Below are 19,980 nucleotides of genomic sequence, written 5' to 3' on the forward strand. Positions count from 1 at the left end.
ACTTACCTTGAAATCTAGAGTAAAACGATCTTATTTTTACCTAAATTTGGTAGGTTATATATAATAAAAAAATTGGGTGGCGCAACAGCCAGTTAAGAACTAGGGCCTAGTGAATTACAACTCTCAACTATTCCTGTGTGCGAGTAATGTTGTCAGGAATGGAGGGGACTTACAGTTTATATGCCGAATCCGAACGGCTAAAGTAAGAAAGCACTTTCCATGACAAGAATAATTATAATTGGAGGGTTTGTCAATTTCTAGCAAGAGGCAGTAGCCGTGAAAAGACTTTAGATGGCATAGGCAGGGATCGAACCCAAGACCTCTGACATGGCAGTCCAACGCACTAACCATCATGCCACAGGTACTGCTAGGTAGGTTATTTAAAGCAAATCAGCAATGTTATACCTAAGTTCAAAGTCTAACGCAAATTAGGCCATATGGATATGACGTTACCTGGAGGTACATCTTAACTTTGATAAAATCATTTATATAAGACAAGTTAGTGAAGCAAGTTAGTGAAGTAAAACAAAAAACATCAGCTTAATTTTATTTAGCAAATGTCTTTTTTCGTACAATATGTGAAAAATAGTGCATACAAATATGTCATAGTTTTAGTCTCTTACATTTGAAAAGTTCTAATTAGGTTTTAAAACACATTTTTAAAAAGTGCTTGTTCTGTGTCTACTAGAAGAACTCCTGCGTGAGTCTCTTTTCATCGCATAGCATTGACTCAGCTACGTTGGTTATAGATTTAGTTTCGATTTCCCAGGCGACCATGTTTTGTTGTGGGTATTTGCTTTTGCCTGCTGCTTATTCCTTTGCACACTTCACTCAACAAAACTAATACATAATTAAATTATTTTATAAAACTTGTTTTGATTCTTTGCCGCCATGTTGTTTAGTAGGTATTCTAATATATATTTTGTTTTGTGATCTCCATTCTATTCCACATTTTTGTTGCAAAAGAAAACAGAATAATAGGGATTGTTAACCACGCCCACTGTTACCTGACACTGTTTTGCAATTGTGGTGGAAGACAAAATAAATATATACATAAATGCAAACGGGACAAACAAAACCATTTTTATAATAAAAAATAAAACCAAAAGAAAAACTAACTTTCTGCTAAGCATGATCCCCTGGTATATAAAATTGAATGTGGTTTGCGAAATGACTGAATAAAGTTAATAAAGGAATAAAGGAGACAAGCACTTTTTAAAAATCATGAACAAATAAATCTGCGTCAAAAATGTGTAAACCCGATAACTTTTTTTTAAAGTCTTCTGAAATAACTTTCAATTTTAACATAAAAGTTTAATTTTTTAATTTAAAAAGTCACTTAATTCAAAAAATAGACTCTTCGATCTTATAATCAGACTTTAAAAACTTTATAGAGTCAAAGAGACAGCAGGCAAATAAACTTTTGTAAATTGACTTTTAAACTAGCTTCAAGTCAAAGTCTTAATGACTTTTGACTTTATATAAAAAGTCAAAGTTAAATCAAATGTTTTCCCTTTTAGTTAGAAATTTTAGTTGATTTACTTTGACTTTACAGGTTAAAGTCAGTAAAATATTTTAGTCTCTACAACTCTGGTTAAAATGAGTATTCTAGGCTGAGTAAAGCTTCAGCAGTACTGTCAAAATTGCGTCCATAAATAAAAACCAACCTTTGTATTCACACAAATAAATTACTGTCAATTTGGGGCAGGTTTATATTTGTTTTCATTATGTTGTAGAATTTTCCTGAAAATGGTAGAGAAACAAGTTTCAATCTACAAATCCATAAACATTTGGAAGCGGATTGGTTCTCAATCTCAAGTCATGCAAAAATATCCATTAGGTTTAGTAGATCATCTGTTTAATCTGATTATTTAATACGTGTATCAATTTCATATTCGTACCCCTTTTATTAAAACTTTGAATGTTCTCCTGATCCAAAATGGCTTGATGTAGGACATTAATACAACCTACAGGTTAAGTGTTAAAATGATAAAAACTACTTTTAAACTAGATCAATTTCGTATTCGTACGCTTAGTTATGAGTAGCCAAGCATTGAATCGCATTTTTAATCAAATGTTTTTTGAAAATTCATGTGCTATTATTTGAAGTATTCTGAAGTTATTTCGAATTTGTTTTAGAATTTAACAAGATTGGGAAGAAAAGCAAGTGAAATCTCTAAAGAACTTCGAAAACTCATCCTAAAATACCACTAAGAAGTTAAATCTGATAAGCAGATTTCATCTTTCAAAATATTGTTAACTAGTCAAGGAAAAAGAGATTGAAAACTTGCCTCGTGGAGGATAATTGTGCGTGAAATAGAAAAAATCCAAAGATAAGTGCACAAAAATTGGCCAATACATTGAAAAACTATTTTTCACTGAAACGTTGCGGAATCGTATACGGGATATGGTTTCAACGGCAGAGTATCGCGCAAAAAACCATTTATTCGTCAGACTTAAACGGCTTGAATTCGCCAAAGAATACCAAGCAAAAGACTTTGACTTCAGGAAAACGGTTATTTTCACAGTCAAAGTTCAATATTCATGGCCCGGATGGCAGACAAATGTTTTGGTGCAAGACGAATACTGAATACCTTCCGCAAAACACTCGAGGAACCTTTAAACATGGTTCTGGGTTGGTGATGGTGTGGGGTTGTTTTTCAGCAGCTGGAGTTGGGAAACTGCACATAATTAAGGAATTGTGGATCACAAGATCTACATTGATGACCTGAAGACGAATTTAAATAAAAGTGTTGCACTAATGGGTCTAGAAAACAACTTTAACTCTCACGACCCAAAGCATAAAGCATAATAAAATCAGAAACAACTGAAAAATTGGTAATGTCAATGCCAAGACGATTGAAAGCTGTAATTACTTCCAAAGGTTATGCAGCAAAATATTAAAGTTTAAAACCAATTTGTTTGACTGACTAAAACAGGCTACGAATACGAAATTGACCCAGTATTACTGTAGTTTTTTGTTTTCTTTAAATTTTACGAGTAATATGAGTTGTTGTATTAACTATAACAATTCTATAAAATATATCAACAATGAACTTACTTAAATTGCACTTTTTTATTACTTTTGTATCTGAAGTCATTTTGGAAAAACATTCAAACTTTTTATTGAAGGGGTACGAATATGAAATTGATACACTGTAAATTTGCTTTTTCTGGCTTAAACTACAATCTCGTTGATTGAATAAATATTTTTTTTAAATAAATTGTGTGGTTTTATTTCAATGATGAATGGGTTCAAAATTCATTATTTTCTCTCGAATAAAAAAAAAATAACAATAGGCAGGTTCAGACAACATCATAGGGACTTCATTTTTACAGGTTACAATTCGATTATAAGTTGTGTTTTGTGTTGTTAAGAAAAAGTCCATTTTAATCTGAAAGTGGTTTTGAAAAATATCATCAAAATTCCTCGATCGTTCCAGGGATCTTTTTATTTTTTGGAATATGCCTTAGTAACATCGCACTAATGGTTTTCATATTCAAAAATATTTTCAATTTCTGTCCCATGTTTTCAAAAACAGTTTCTTCCACAAAGCTGTGTATTACAAATAAAATCAAGAGATTTCAATACATACTTTATATTTATCGTCTTGTAAACTACTATTATGAACTCGTTTAAGACAAAAATGATGACTGCGAAAAAGTTAAAATGGAATATATTTTCAAAAGTATTTGGAGCAAAGAGCAAAGGCAATCATCTGCAGTCTCTTAAAGACTTAAGTTATTACAGCTTTGGTTTTTATATATTTGGAAGCCACTTTATTCTTGATTTTCAAAATGCGCTACTAGTCCAACCCTAATCATAAACTTGAACCGGCCGTCATTTCACAGAAACCACATTCAATTCGATTTACCAGGCCATCATGCTGAGAAGAAGGTTATTTTTTCTTTTGCTTTTGCTTTTTATGTTTTGCTATAAAAATGGTTTAGTTGTGTTTTTCTATTTCCCTTTTGCATTTACATATTTATTTTGTCTCCCAACACAATTGCAAAACAGTGTGAGGTGAGAGTGGGCGTGGTTAATCCTGAGCCTACTTTCTTTTGTCCCGTTTTTGGTAGCAGAAAAGTAGAGTAGAATGCAGATCAAAAAATGAGAGTAGACAATATAATAGACTATACTAAAACACATATTCCCCTGTTGCAAAGATTTGTAACTTTAATACCGCGTTTGTTGGAGGAATGCGTTGAGGGGAAAGAAATGCAACAGCATAAACAGCAAGCAAAAGCAAATACCTACTGAATAATATGGTTGCCTGGTGAATCTAAACAAAGAAGCACAGTGAGTAGAAGAAGTCTTCGAGACTCACGCAGAAGTTGGTATAGATTCAGAGGTATTCTGCAAGCACTTTTTGAATTGTTGGCTTCCACTTTTTTTAAGGGTTATATTTTACTTAAAAAAATGTTAGAAAGTAAAAGCCCTATTCTGCTATTCACGTGGATCGTATATTCCATTCACCCATTCGATTCCCTTTCACACTGCCTTTGCATTCTGCTATCCATCGGGTGAACTACATTATCCCAAACCAATTTGACATTCAAATAAATAGCTGTTCATGTAAAAATCTTGGGAATGTTGGATAAACTGTTTTGATTCATAGAAAAATTGAGTTTAATCAATCCACCTAAAAAAAAGAATAATTTGTGTAATTTTTGGAAATGAGCAGTATTTGACTTTTTATTCCAATTGTAAGCAGAAAAATGAGAGAATCCTCAAACAGAGAGCTTTAGAGAAATGTTAAAAAATGTCTTCATTCTCCTAAAAATGTTAATATTCTTTTATTTATAAAAAAAATATTCTAAATTTAGCAATAAATTAGTTTTCACTTACGTTTTGCTTAAAAAAATTAACAAACCAAACATCAAATGAAAAATCCTCTTCATTTTATATGCGGATCTCAATTGTATAGAATGAAAGCTTTCACGTAAATAGAAGAATATCGAGCAGTATTACCGACGTTACCGAGATACAGAGATTCACTTCGAAGGAATAGCAGAATAATGATTAGGGAAAAATCAAGTATAAAAGTCAACCCTGAATAGCAGAATAGGCCTGTAATACTTATGTTAAAAATAATATTCTGAAGTATTATTATTTGCTATTTTTAACATATTGTTTTAATACAAGTTGGTAAAACTCAAGTAGGAAAGACTTTTTTAATACTAAGGCTAATTTGCCTTAAATAACTAAGGTAACACATTTTATGACCGAATGTTATTAGACGAGCATGATTTTACCTAAAACTGAAGAAAGATGTATCTCCTTAGTAATGTGAAATAGACAAATTTGACTCAGACAACATTACCCGTTTTTTTGGAATTCTATAAATAGTATAGTAGAAAATTCACAAGAAAACGCATCGGAAGTAGTCAGATTTTTGTATTTAAAAATTGGTACAACTGAAAGAAGATCTGTCAGAATAATAATAAAAAACACATAAAAGAAGAAAGTTTTGTGAAAATCAAAAGTTAAAATTAACTTCAGCAAAAAAAAACTTACTAAAACTAATAAAATGGACAATTTTCAAGAAGAAATGGTAAGAAAACACCTGGAAATTGAGATTCTATAAAAATTCATCTCACAATTGCTTCCTTGACATAAAATAAAAACTTCAAGAAGGGGGTTCGTTCGTAGACTACAACATTAACATGTAGTTAATGTAGAGCTTGAGGCTCGTCTCAATTCTTTATTTAACGGAATCGAGTTGAAATGAGTTTGATTTGACTCGATTCGATCGGAGTCGATTCCAAATTTTGTGAAGAAAAACCTGTGTGGAATAGTTGGTTTTATTTATGTACAAAAAATATAGTTTTGTTTTAATCAAATTAAAAAAAATGCACATGGAGTAGGTAGCATATTCTTATGTATTGCTGAACTATTCAGTTCTTCATTGTTTAACACGAATCAAACGATCTCACTTGCACTTCATAGGAACATCGAAACACCATTTGCATTTTAGAAAGTGATGTCAAACTCAATCATTTTTAAAACTTCTTGTGCGGTGGAAACACCAAAAAGATTTATTTAATCTAAACTGAGATAAACCTTTGGTGGAAACATAGCAAAACTTAATTATCTTTTCTATTCTTGCAAAATAAGCTCAGTTAGTGCAATTTCTTTAACAAAACTAAATAATATCAACAGTAACAGATTGATTTTTTTTCGCCAATGGAAAACAGATGCACAACTACTCAACGAGCACAGCCATCGAGATACAAATGCAATATCAATCTTATCAACATTTTACAGCGAAATCACATAAGATCCATTCGAGACTCAAAGAAATGTCAAAAACCCATTTGTAGTAAGATTCTACTTTTACCTGTATCGGTAGTATTCATACTACGGAAATTGTTTTGTTATTCGTGTAAAATCCTACTATACTTTTGATAGATTTTCCAAGAAAACACGGGTATTGTGGTTTGCCTTATATAACCAACCTGGCCAATCAAGTGCAAATTTAGGTAAAAATGAGATAATTTTACGCTAGATAGTAACGTAAGCCACTAAGATCCAAAGGCGATAATAAATGGCTTTAGCATACATTTTAATAAAATAAAGAAAATCACCCTTGGCACTAAGGTCTTTTAGCTTACAAAGATGTTGAGACAAAAAATAATTCCTAGGAAAAAATTAATAAGACAATTTTGAGAATGGAAATAGAGTAGTTATGCTTAGTTTTAGGCAAGTGTTAGCAAAGATTTGGATTTTACCTGTCTTACACAAATCATTTTCATTTCACATTCAGGCTTTCATCAAAAAAAGGCAAAATTGTTTGTAAAAAAGCTTTGTTCTTGAAACGAATTTTGGTCTAAATAGGTCTATAATAGGGTATTTTTAAAACTTGGATGGTTAGTGCGTTGGACTCTCTCCCGAAAAAGGGATAGGACAACTCCAACCCGTCAAATCTTCGGTTGATAAGTCTTTTTCTGAGTATCAGCAAAGTTTTCAAAAAGATCATCAATTGGGCTCTGACTTAGTGGGTTGCGGACAACAAAAAAATTCCGGATAAACAGTTCGGGTTCAAGGCGGGTCATGACACAATTCATGCTGCGTCTAAACTCGTTTCTGATATCCAATGGAATAAATTAAAAAAACAATGCACAGGTGCTGTGCTGGTTGATTTGGAAAAAACCTTTGACACCACATGGTTAGGGGGTCTTTAACTAAAACTGAACAGGCTTGGCATAAGCAAGCCATTGTTGTATATACTTTATTATATGCTTAACGGTAGAAAGTTTGTTTTCAAAAGTGGTAATGTATCTTCTACCACAACATTCTTAACTAAAAATGATCTTCAACAGGGAGCGGTGAATTCGCCGATTCTCTTCAGCATTTACACCAGTGATCTACTAGGTTGTCTTACAAAGGCAATTGCGTACGCCGACGATCTAATTGCGTACAGAACGGCCCGAAAGGGTGAAGTTATTAGAATTTTCTTGCAGCGTGATTTCGACAAGATTCAGCGATATTGCGACGACTAAAAACTGAAAATAAATGTCCAGAAGTCAGAGACAATTCTGTTCCAGACTCCGTTGGCTAGGGCCACGAGGGATACGTGCAAGAATTGGCTCAAGATGGCATCATCGTTGATCTCCATGGGCACTGGGCAGCCATTAGCGAGCAAAAGTGTAGTAAAGTACATAGCTATCTAAATAGTGTGTTTATATTTCGACAGACATATAAATGCTACTCTGACCAGGGCCAGAGGAACCTTTGCTCTAACGATACTGCTGTTTTACAGCAATTCGCTTGACCCCAGAGTGAAGGTAATTTGCTACATGGCCCTCATACTGCCGATGATCGTTTATGGTTGCCATGTGTGGTTTAACGTTGGCCCTTTCCAGATGGAAAAGTTTTGTGTGTTCGAGCGGCAATGTTTACGAACCCGTACAAGCTTGTATCGAACAGCCGAATCTTCTTACGTGCATTACTATTCCAACGAGGTCCTATACAACGGGGCTCAAATCAACAGAATTGAAAATTTTTTGATAAAACTCGTTCGAGGTCACAAGAGCTATGTCTTCGATCAACAATTTAATTTTCGGGACGTTCTATCCGAACGACGAGCATTTAGAGAGTGCACGCTTGATCGGCTTCATTCCACCAGAGGCATTCCTCTTTTTAGATAGATGCGGTCGGATACAGGATAGATTGGCAGTTCCGCTAATTTACCGCGTCAATCGGGACGTCATGGCACAAGGCGGAGCAGAGCTCTTTCGGTTCAGTAGGGCTGGGTCCAAGCAGGAGAACCAGTTTTGGTGGCTTCAAATGGCACTTGATAGTGGGTAGTCGGGATGGGGTTTTAAGCCTTGGACGGCTTACATACTTGTTTTATAGTTTTAGGGTTTAGTTTTAAGTAGAATAGGCATGGTGGCACAAAAAGAAAAACAAAAAATCCAAAAAAAAAAAAAAAAAATTTAAAAAAAACATGGTGTACAAAATAAAATTATGAAAAACAAAAATTATAGATAGTTAGATTTGCTGCTATGGTTGTTCTTATTAACTTCCCATAGGAAGTTATTGTAATGGGACCGATTTGTCAAATTGAAAATTTTGACATTTCTCGACGTTTCAAGGTCCCTAGAGTCGAAATAAAAGATTTTTAGAAAGATGTCTGTGCGTGCGTGTGCGTACGTTTGTACGTTCGTACGTTCGCGACGTTTTTTTCGTCGTCCATAGCTCAAGAACCAGAAGAGATATCGACTTCAAATAAATTTTGTTATACAGATAATAAGGCAGAATGATGCAGAAAGGGCTCTCAAGAAAATTGCGTGGGTGGTTTTTTTACCATAGCAGTTTGAAAAAAGGTGAACATTTTGGTTACCCTTAAATATCTTACGAACCAAAAACGCTAGAGACTTAAATTAAATTTTATATAATATATTGTAACGTGATACTAAACAGGTATATTTTTTGAAAAAAAAATCAATATAACGGTTTATTGTATAAATCAATAAAACTGAAAAAAAATGTATCACCTCCAAAATTTTACGACTGAAATATGATTTCATCTCTAAAACAATTTTGTGCAACGAAGAATAGTGTTTTTGAAATCTGATAAAATTTTGAGAAAAATCGAATTGACAGTTTTTTTTTACAAAAAATAAAAACCTAGAAAAAAATGTATAAAAGTTGGTAAAAATTGATTTTCGTCTCAAATATCTTTTAAAAATAGGTTCCTACTAATTTTTTCTTATAAAAAATATTGTTTTCAAAATAAGGACAAATTTTGAGAAAAATCGAATTGACAGTTTTTTTACAAAAAATAAAAACCTAAAAAAAATGTATAAAAGTTGGTAAAAATTGATTTTCGACTCAAATATCTCTTCAAAAATTTGAAAAATTGGCTTCAAACTAATTTATCTTATAAGAAATATTGTTTTCAAAATTTGGTAAAATTTTAAAAAAATTCAAATTGACAGTTTTTTTACAAAAAATAAAACTCTAAAAAAAATTATACTAAAACTTGGTAAAAATTTACTTTCGGCTCAAATAGCTTTTCAAAAATTAAAAATATTGGCTTCAAACTTATTTTAATTCTGAGAAAATATTGTTTTCAATATTCAGTAATTTTTATATAAAAATCCAACAGTCCGCTTTTTTCATAAAAAATAAAATCTACAAAAAATAGTGCGCAAATTTGGTAAAAATACATATAGACAAACTTTTAAGCAAGACAAATCGACAGACGGGATGGGAAGTTATCAGTGTGGGTCGCATCCCAGCCTCTTTTTTTTAAGTAATTTATAGGTAGGATATGTAGTTTAAGTTAGCTTTAAGTTAATAAATACAAAAATAAATTAAATTTAAATTGAAGTAAAATCGATCTTAGGGCCGAAAGGCATTAGTGTCAAGTGATATAGTTTAACTTAGTCTGTCCATATGGGACCAGTAAGTTAGTTGTAAGTTATGGTTAACTAGGATAGTTTAATGAATTTTTGTCTAGATCTAAGATAGGTTTAATATTGAATCAATAAAAATCAAATGGGGTGGCGCAACAATCCGTTGTGAACCAGGGCCTAGTGGCTTACAACTCTCACCCATTCCTGTGTGTGAGTACTGTTGTCAGGAATGGAAATTTATGAATTTAAAATAAAATAAAAAAAAAGTGCGTTTGAATGCCATGCAAGGGGTCAATCCCTGCCTGTGCCATCTAACTTTTTTCACGGGTACTACCTCCTGCGAGGAATTGACAAATCATCCAAGAATAATTCTTGTCATGAAAAGTGCTTTCTCATATTAGCTTCGGGTTCGGCTTATAAACTGTAGGTCCCTACCATCTCTAACTAAAATGATTTAAATTGTATTTCAGTTTTATTTTAGCCTTAACAACAAAGTGTTTCAACGTAATTTTGTGGGTGAGTGTTATCAAAAAATTAACAACTCTCAAGTACGAGCCTCGAAAAATTTATCTTCTTAACATCACATTTTTTTTATTATTGATTTAACAGGCGACCATGCTGTCTAGTGGTACTTGCTTTTGCTTGGAGCTTCTGCTTCAAAGTTGACATCTAATGCTTATTCTCTTCTCTCTGCCCCAACGACTTCTTAAAGTTCCCTTTCTTCCCATATCCACACGCAGAGCGCTAACATGCCAAATTAAATTTTATTCTTCGCCCCAGGTGACCAAAATGAGTAGTAGGTATACTTTTGCCTCATTTATTTGAATGAACAATACTAGGAAATAGTTATGTATTTCGAGAAACTTAATCCCGATCGCCAACACTACTACAGAATTAAACAAACCACGCCTACTTTCTTCTCTCGATCTTCTTACATTGATAAATAAAAAATATTTCATGTAGGCGTTTAAACAAAAATTATATAATAATTATTACACCTATGTATTATGACACATATATGTAAGAAATGCCAAACAAGGTAAAATTAGGAATATGTACCTTCCTTGCAGCATGTTCGCCTAGTAACACAAATTGAATTTAGTTTCTGCGGAACGGGAATGGTAGGTTGTGGTTTAGGGGTTTGTGCGAAGCACTTTTTAAAAACATTCGCAAATCTTGTTTTCCTTTTATTAAAACAAAAATTAATAATTTCTACTTCCGACAAGTTCTATTCTAGTTCTAGTAATTAAAATGAATTGTGAGCCAAATTTTGGAAAAAGTTCAATAATGAAATTAAGCTCTGTCTATATTATATATGGAATTCCTTATTCAAATAGATTTTTCAATAATCGTCAAGGAACTGACAAACAATTTTATAAAACTAAAGAAAACTTATTATTTCTTCATATTTTTTGTTTATTATTTTAGTCAAGTAATCTTAGTTTTGTAAAATAATAGTAGTACAGAATCATTCATTTTCTAAAACAATTTCTTAAAGAAAGTTTTGTAGGTATTCCCTTTTTGGTTTCCTCATAAAAGTTTGACTGGACTTAAAAGGTAGGTACTCAAAGTGTAATGTTTTTGTTGTTTAGGTTTCTTAGAATTGTAACGTTGTAAAAAACTTCTTTTTGGTCTCCTTGTTTCTCATTTATTTATCCCATTTTTAGCGTGAAATGTTTCTATGTTTTTAAAAGGTTTTTTTTTTATATGTTTCTGAAACGTATTTTTTTGTTCTGGAATTAAATTCCTTTAGTTCCATTGATCACAGCTTCAAGGAGTCATAAAGAATCTTCTGTTTTCCATTCAATTTTGGAACATTCTTACGAACTATTTCAACTAGTATTTGAATATCCTAATGGCATTCTCTTTGCAGCTCTTGATTAAGTGCATCATGCATAGGACAAACTGGGAGATGTCATGCTTAAAAGCGATAACACTTTATTTGAGATAATTAGATACTTGTCTTCTATCATAACACTGGTCAACGAGGTAATTTGGTTATAAATCAAATTAACCTTTTCTAAGGTTATTGATTGCTTTAGCTCGAATCCGACTTAAAAATCAATCTATCACCTCAGGTTTTTGAGATACAAGTTAATATAGTTGGAAAAAAAACCTAAATGGAACACAAACACGCTTCAGCTTCGCCTGACGTTTACGAGTTCAGCCCTAGGAATTCAATGCATGCCATCACAATGAAACTTCGACCTCACGTTTCATTTGGCAATCATAAGGAAATAACGTAATGTTACGTAATGTGACTCCATACGGAAGCTCTAGTTCAAATTGCGGAACCTTTGCTTGGTCTGAAAACTTAACAGCTGTAAGAAAGTCAACAAACAAAACACAATTGCTTTTGAAGGGATTCCCATTGGTTGTTATAAGCTGTTTAAGCTACTCATATTTTTTTATTTTGAGAACAAATAACAGCTGCTAATGACAGAAGTGCCATTTTAGAAATGCCATATTGCCATATGACACTTCGTCATTAAAAACAACCTCGAAGATGGCTCAACGTAACGCAGATGAAGCCGAAGCTGAAGCGTGTTTGTGTTTTAGCTATAAGGCTTTTTGAGGTTATGTAAATTCATGAAGAAATTTTACTCCAATATTCCGTTAGAAAATGTTCAGTATCTAGCTCTATTTAAAAAAAATCCTTATTACCTTTTAAATGCCGTTCATCAACCTTAAAAGTTTCTTGACAGAAAAACATAAAACCGTTTAAAAGCAATGTTTTATCTTTGATTCGTAGTCTTATGGTTATAACATCAAGTTCTTGAAATATATTTAACAAAATATACAAATATTTTTGAAAAACTGTTTTATCTGATTTCAAGCACATATAAGCCAAAATCAGCATTAGGATTCGGAATTAGAACTAAAACGGATAATTTAATAACTTAAAGGTTCAAAGGGTTTTAATTCTTTAAACAAATATTTTTGTCTTTGTACCACGAGAAAAAACGTAATTTTGTCGACCAGTGTTATGAAAGAGATGTACAAAGGAGAAAATGTTTTAATTCCACGTGTCCTGAATCCTGATGATTCCAACAGACTTGCCATTTAAGTTTTAGCGACTATCGTTCCAGGTGCGCTTGGCCCTTGCAATTACCTACTATAAACAAATCGCAGTTGAAAGTTCGCGAAATACATTTAGAATAAACGTGTTTTTGGCGTGTTCGCACTTAAGGAAAACAAATGCATATATATATATTTATGCTCCTAAAACTATAGTTTACCATAAAGCTTCATTTTTTATAAATAAAATATCCAATATTTTTTGAAATGCAAATGATTTTTCTATTGATAAGGCAGGGTTGTAAGAAAACAATGTACAGATGATACAAAGTTCAACGGGTCAGCTAGTTTAAAAAATAAAACAATAAATTAATTCTTTTATGAATAAATGTACGCATAACACAGTTTATATTATAATTATTTACAAATAGAAATTTACAATGTTGTTTTCTTAAAAACTAAAATATTATAATATTTTTGAATAATACCATTTTTTTAAATATATATTTTTGTATACACAATTTATGTTTGATTTTTGTTTAATAATACATAATAATAATTACAATAAATGTGAAGCATAATAATTTTTGACATTAACAACATAATTTAGTTGAATGTAGCATATTTTTCTTTTTAACGGCACTGCGTGGCGAATCAAACAAACAAAATAAACAAAAATAATATTTAATACAAATTTAAATTTAAAAAAATATATATACATATATTTATATCACAATAGAGAGGAATACCATATTATATAGCTCTTTTGGAATTTGTTAAATCTAAGCTCTGTTTCTCTTTTTGTTTAATTATTTTGTGAATAAAGCTTAAACAAAAATAAAAAAAATACAAAATAAAGAAGACAAACTTCGAGAGCACTTTAATTTGTTTAACAAAAAAAAAAATTAATTATCATTGTTTATATTTGAAATTTTCGTTGCATACATATGGGTAACTTTGTAAATAAATTCGTATTGTTCCTTTGTCTGGACGGCACTGGCTCGGCCTCGTCGTACACTGTAGACAATCTGGGGTATATCAACGGTACGTTTGGGTTCTTCAAGGCAGCGCATGGCAATATCACATGCTAGAATGGTTCCAGTTCGGCCCGTACCTGGAGAGCAGTGAATCGTAAGGGGGCTATAAGTAAGTAGATAAATAGACAAAATTACAAATCGATTAGTTTATTGAACAATCACAAAACAAAACATAAAAATGATGATGTAACAAAAAGTTAGTGCACAAAATCTAAGTTTAAAATGACGAATTCGAAAAAAAGAGCGAAAAAATGCCATGACAAACATATAAAATAATGAAATGCCAAAGGTAAGGTTAGGTTAGGTTAAAGTGGCTGCGAATTCATAATCCACACAATTAGGCCAAAAGAAAAGGCCCATTGTGATACCACATGAATCTAGAGAGTTAATTCCTACTAGTCGAATCATTTTGAGCTTTTTATAAAGCGAAGGAGATATTTGATATCCTTTTTAGCTAGTTCACTGGGATTATCAAAAGATTGTTCTCCCAGATGAAGTTTACGTCTTAGTGAAAGACCAGGTTAAGTGCAGAGAAGGCGAGAGATTGTTTCCTCTTCTTTCTCGTCCATGCAGCTCCTGCAGAAGTCATTTGAAGCTACACCAAGTCGTACTGCGTGTCTGCCTATAAGACAGTGTCCCGTAAGGACACCTATTAGGGAGCTAATATGAAGTCTGCTTTGAGATAACAGGCCTTTAGAGCGCTTTAGGTCCAGTGAAGGACATATGAAAGCCATATTGTGGCTGCGCATGTTGACAAATTGTGCCACCTAGAGTTTGCTATCGCAAAAGCTGTTCCTTTTAGCAGAAGTTTACATGTAGCTATCGGTATACCTATCTTCTCCCTTTCAGGTGAAATAGGTATGACGGTTCCATTTTTAGCGAGTTCATAGACTCTAAAATTTCCTGTGTTCTCTCTGTGGCCCGGCACCCAACAGAGGTGAATTTTAAATTTCTGTCCCATCTCCTAAGAGACGATCGACGGTCAAGGGCCGTTTAAGATTTGGTTGAGACACCGTCAAGAGATTTAACAGCAGCCTGACTATCAGAGAAGATGCGGATATCAGAAGTTTATATCACGTTTTCTCTTAGCCAAGAGATAACCTCTTTGATCGCTAAAATTTCCGCTTGGAAGACGCTACAATGGGCGGGAGGGAGAATGACCAACTCCGTCATTTGTTTTGGATCCATCTGTATAAAAATGAATACTTTTGTTATCCAAGAATTTTGTTTAATGAAGGTTTTTAAAAGTAGCTTTTCCTTCAAATCTCGAATTTAAGCTTTATAAAATTGATTACAAAATATATACTTGGCAGTAGTAAGGTAGCATATATACCAATCTCTGTAAATTGTGCAATATAGGTTTAAGTATGAAAAATATAAACACAAAATTTGGCTACAAATAAAATATATATATATATAAGAATTTTGTGTCTTCCTATTCTTCTCTGGATGGAATGGATACCTATAAGTTTTTTCCAAATAGGGGTTTTGGAATTTTTCAAAATGACGGAGTGCCCCACATTGTTGTTGGTCCATTGAGACGAGGCGTCGAGTCTTATCGCTGTACTCGCTGTTATTTGTTAGCTAAATATGTCGAGGGGTGTCAGATGGAAGATAGTGTCTAACGTTGCTGAGGGTGTGGTTCTCAATGTCCCGCTTATGCAGAGGCATGCTGTGCGTTGGACTCTGCTGAGTTTGTTGTAGTATGTGACTTTCTCCAGTGGAGTCCACTATACTGCAACCCTGTACATAAGTATTGGTCGGATGACCGATGCGTATAGCCAATAGGTTATGCGAGATTGAAAGCCCCATTTGCATACTATGGCTTTCTTGCAAAGGAACAAAAACTACTGTAGCTTTTTTAACTCTTTCCTGAGTGTTAGGTTTCCAACTTAAATTTTGTCCAATATCAGACCAAGATATTTGACTTCATTGGTAAAAATTAGTGGTACACCTTTTATAGAAGGAGGTACAGTTACTGGGATCTTGTATTTCTGTGTAAAAAGGGCAAGGTCTGTTTTTTGAGGATTAATAGTAAGTCCGCAGTGATCAGCCCATCTAGTGAGCATATTGTATTAGGATGTTTTCCTGCGACGGCGATAGCAGCATCATCGGCATACGCAACCACTCGGTATCCTTCCGTCTCAAGGGATATTAGTAGTTCTTTACCAATATGTTCCACAGAAGAGTGACAGACCTTACAAAAATCCCCCATCTTAGAGTTGATCCTGCTTTTTAGCATTAGATTTATTAACTCACAGAGTGATTATTCAAAGTTTGGGGTCATCATAGCAGAAGTGATAGCGGATGTGTCAACGTTGTTGAAAGTGCCCTCAATATCCAGGAAGGCCACCATAGTATATTCCTTTTGCTCTAGGGAGTATTCGATAGTTCTTACCACATTGTGAAAGGGTGTTTCTACCGATTTCCCTTTGTAGTAAGCATGCTGAGACATCGATAATAGGTCTTAGATCTTTAGGTTTAGGGTTGACATGCGAACATTTGGCCGCTTTGGGAATGAAAACTACCTTTACTTCTCTCCATCCCTGATGTATAGAGACCAGATCTAGACAACTTTTAAAGATCATCTTAATGATTGGTTAAGTTATGTCAATTGTAAGTTGTAGCTCAGCTGGTATGATTTGATCTTGACCTGCAAATTTATAAGGTTCGAAGCTATTCAGAGCCCATGTCAATTTTTCTTGTGTAACAAGACCTTGAGGAAAAGTTAAGTTAATACCCGACCCAGAACTGTTTTTTGTATCAACGGATTTCGAGCTATCTGGAAGTGGGTGTCCAGTAGCAGGTTGAGCGTTTCTTCGCAAGAGTTAGTCCATGTATCATCTAAGTTTTTAAGACAACTAGGCATGGTTGGATTTGTCGAGAGAATCTTCCTTATCCTTGATGCCTTCTAGGATTCTTCTATTGAGCTACAGAAGGATCTCCATGAGGATCTTTTGGCTATTTTCAGTTCTTCTTTACACTTTTTGAGGGATTCCTTACAGGAGTCCCAGTCTTGGGGATATCTAGTCTTTTTTTCACGATTAAAAAGCCTTCTACAATCTTTTCTGAGTGTTTCTAGTTCAGCAGTCCACCAATATGGTTTCTTCTTTCCCCGCAATGTAGATCGCTGAAGTACCGACATCCATAGAAAACGATCCAAAACATTCACTTTACGACGCTGAGTTCTCAAAAATTGAGCATCAAAAAGACCGCATTATAGCTTATTTTGGACAAGGTACAGAATCTTGGTTAACACTAATACAATACTAATTCAAGCTGACTCAAGATTTGAAGTCGATGAGCCATTTGAAGGCTACGTATGTTCTCCGATTGGGCTTGCGAGAAGATGCTCCAAGATGACGAATTTCAACACAAAATCTTTAGTGACGAAGTTCATATACGTTTTGGACCCGGTGCAAATCTAAATTTGCTTCATGAGAGCGGCGTTTTTGGACCATTTTTTTCGTCAACGATAACGATCGTAACGTTACTGTTAATGACCAGCCACCAGCGTTATAGTGCCATGATTGGACCGAATTGGAAGATATGGACTTCGAAGACAAATGGGCCAGTAAATTGACGGCCTCTAGCTTTTTCTACAGGCCAAGCAATATTGAGTCATTGGTTTATACAATCTAGCTGAAAGCGTTTAAAGACCTCATTTATAAACGTTATTATATATGAATTACACGATTACATTTTTACACAAATTTAATATTATCGTTTTTATTTGGCACACGTTCTTGTCTCTTCTAATAATATTCACTCGACAGTTCTGATTTAAAAAAGAAATACTAGATTCGCGTCGTGAAATGAGGATCGAAATTAGAACCACTTAAACGTCAAACTAGACTGCTGTCATTTTTAGTCTTATAATTTCCCGAAGTGATTACTATCAATAATTCATTTGTTTCACGTATAAAATCACACCAAACGTTTGTTGGATCCTTAGAAACACCAACATTTGAAAGATATATCATGTGTATTACAATCATAATAATTGACAGTTGTTAGTTTGACAAGATTTGTATTCACAGTGAAGAATATACATTAACAGTTATGGCAAGGTAAAATCAATCTAAAAGCGTAGCCTAAACACGCGTATTACACGCTGAACAGATTTTGATAGATTAGAGCTGAGACACACTTGCTGCGTTCAATCTCGTGTTGGATAGGTGGATTTTTAGATACCTTGTTAAACGAACAAATAAAAACAACTTTTACATTATAAAATTCGGAGGCAAATAGCTTTTTCATAGTCTATTATGTACAGAACATTCTCAAATACAACTTCAACTAACATTTTTTATCTTTTTGTTTACCAACAATTACAAAAAGCTGAAATCAATTCTCAAGTTTCATGAAATTCAATCATGTCAGCTGTTCTGTCAGATACCTACATACCTACCCCAGAAATTCTTCGATACTTTTGGATTCCTTTCCTGACAACTCAGCTGTTTTTGATCAGCTGTTATTTTACACGTAAAACACTAACAAAAAGTTATCCGGATATCCTATCTGTCTGAGATTGAACGCAGCCACTGGATACCGAAGAATTAAACTGTCAGAATTTCTTTTATGTCATACGTATTAAACGTGAAGTCAACCGCACTCAGCTTTTTACCCTATAGTTCGGTTATTTTTTATTCAGAGCCTGTGAAAAAGAAACACAAAAAGAGCGCTCAGATTATGTCTGATAGCACGTTTCCACCAACAAATAATCCGAGATTTAAGGCAAGTGATTTAAAATAAATCATGAGGTGTTCCATCAAAGAAAAGGACATTAATTTGAGGTTTGGTTAATGTCATAACAACCAAATAATAATATATTATTGATTGATAATTCAATATTTTTTTAATTTATTTAAAAATGAATGAGTTTCGGTAACTTAAAACTTTAAGTATCTCGTCAATTGATTCTTCTTAACAATTTTTAAGTGGTAATGGGTGCATTGGACAGGAGAATTCATTTTTTATAGAAAAAAATCCTGCAGTGCTTAATAAACATTTTGGTTTTGTTGATAATTTTTGTTGACATTTCCATCTGTCAATAAACGAAATTGGCGTTTAAATGGGTCGGTTCAACAATTATTCTCTAAAAACAAAAAGTTTGTTTGATTTGACAAACTTATGTTTCCAAGTAGATTTCAGTGAGTTTCATTTGAAATCTTCATTTGAGGAGATTAAAATTTGTATGGAAAATTTTCGAGATTTTAAGGAGATTTGTGACAAATATAGCTAAATCTCTGTTTAGTGCACGGTGGAAACGTAGTATGAGCTACAAAATAAAATTAGATTTTTTCGAAAGCTCATTTCATTGCTCTGAGCTTAAAAATAAATATAAAGACACAAAACTTAAACTGAGATGAATGAGAAAATAAGGCCTGTTTGTTGATTTGACGTATTTTACAACCAGCTTAAGTTGCAATATAATTTAACGAAAAAGCTAGCGTTAATTTGAATGAATATAAAAATGATTTGAAAAAATATATGACTCATTTTTACATTGACACATACCCTTGATCCTTTGTTGATGGTTTTGACTTTTCCGATGCAACATTTCCATTTATTTCAATCTTCGCCGACGATGAATCATCTTCAGCGGTAAAATTTTCAATTTTAATATCGCTCTGTTCGATTGTGGAAGCCTTAAGGGAACTTCTTGCCTCAAGAAGCATTGCAATTATAGCAGCCTCATCTGTAGGTACACCAGTTTCAGGCCACTGATACCAATAGTGGGTAATTTCTCGACTCTCTTCATTGCCATCAGTATTCTTGAGCATCAACGTTGAAATGGCATATTTTTCTTTGACTTCTCGATGCTTCAATGTTACTTGATAATCACCAAAAACTGTATGATTGTCAAGTGTCACCGATGGTGGTAAATATTCAGCACACTTGTCAATGCCATTCTCGATGAGATCAGTTGCCATTATAATGACACGAGAATTTTGTTCCCATATCATTCGCCAAAAATCATTGACAGTTGTTTCTAGAGGTGCCTGACATGCAATGTAATAATTCGTTGTGTCTTTTGGACCCTGTATTAAATAAAAAA

General features: G+C 33.3%; 1 protein-coding gene across 1 annotated transcript in view; it reads right to left on the minus strand.

The window, feature by feature from the left end:
• Positions 1–13,251: 13,251 nt before the first annotated feature.
• LOC129953643 (serine-rich adhesin for platelets) overlaps positions 13,252–19,980 on the minus strand; it is a 38,739-nt gene continuing 32,010 nt past the window's right edge. The window contains exons 3-4 of the mRNA XM_056066965.1: positions 19,440–19,963; positions 13,252–14,022 (exon numbers count right to left, since the gene is read on the minus strand). Coding sequence (XP_055922940.1) covers positions 13,788–14,022; positions 19,440–19,963 — 759 coding nt within the window. The 3' untranslated portion in view covers positions 13,252–13,787. The remainder of the gene's footprint in view (positions 14,023–19,439; positions 19,964–19,980) is intronic.

Source organism: Eupeodes corollae, chromosome 1, assembly GCF_945859685.1.
Source record: "Eupeodes corollae chromosome 1, idEupCoro1.1, whole genome shotgun sequence".
Classification (NCBI taxonomy): Eukaryota; Metazoa; Arthropoda; class Insecta; order Diptera; family Syrphidae; genus Eupeodes; species Eupeodes corollae.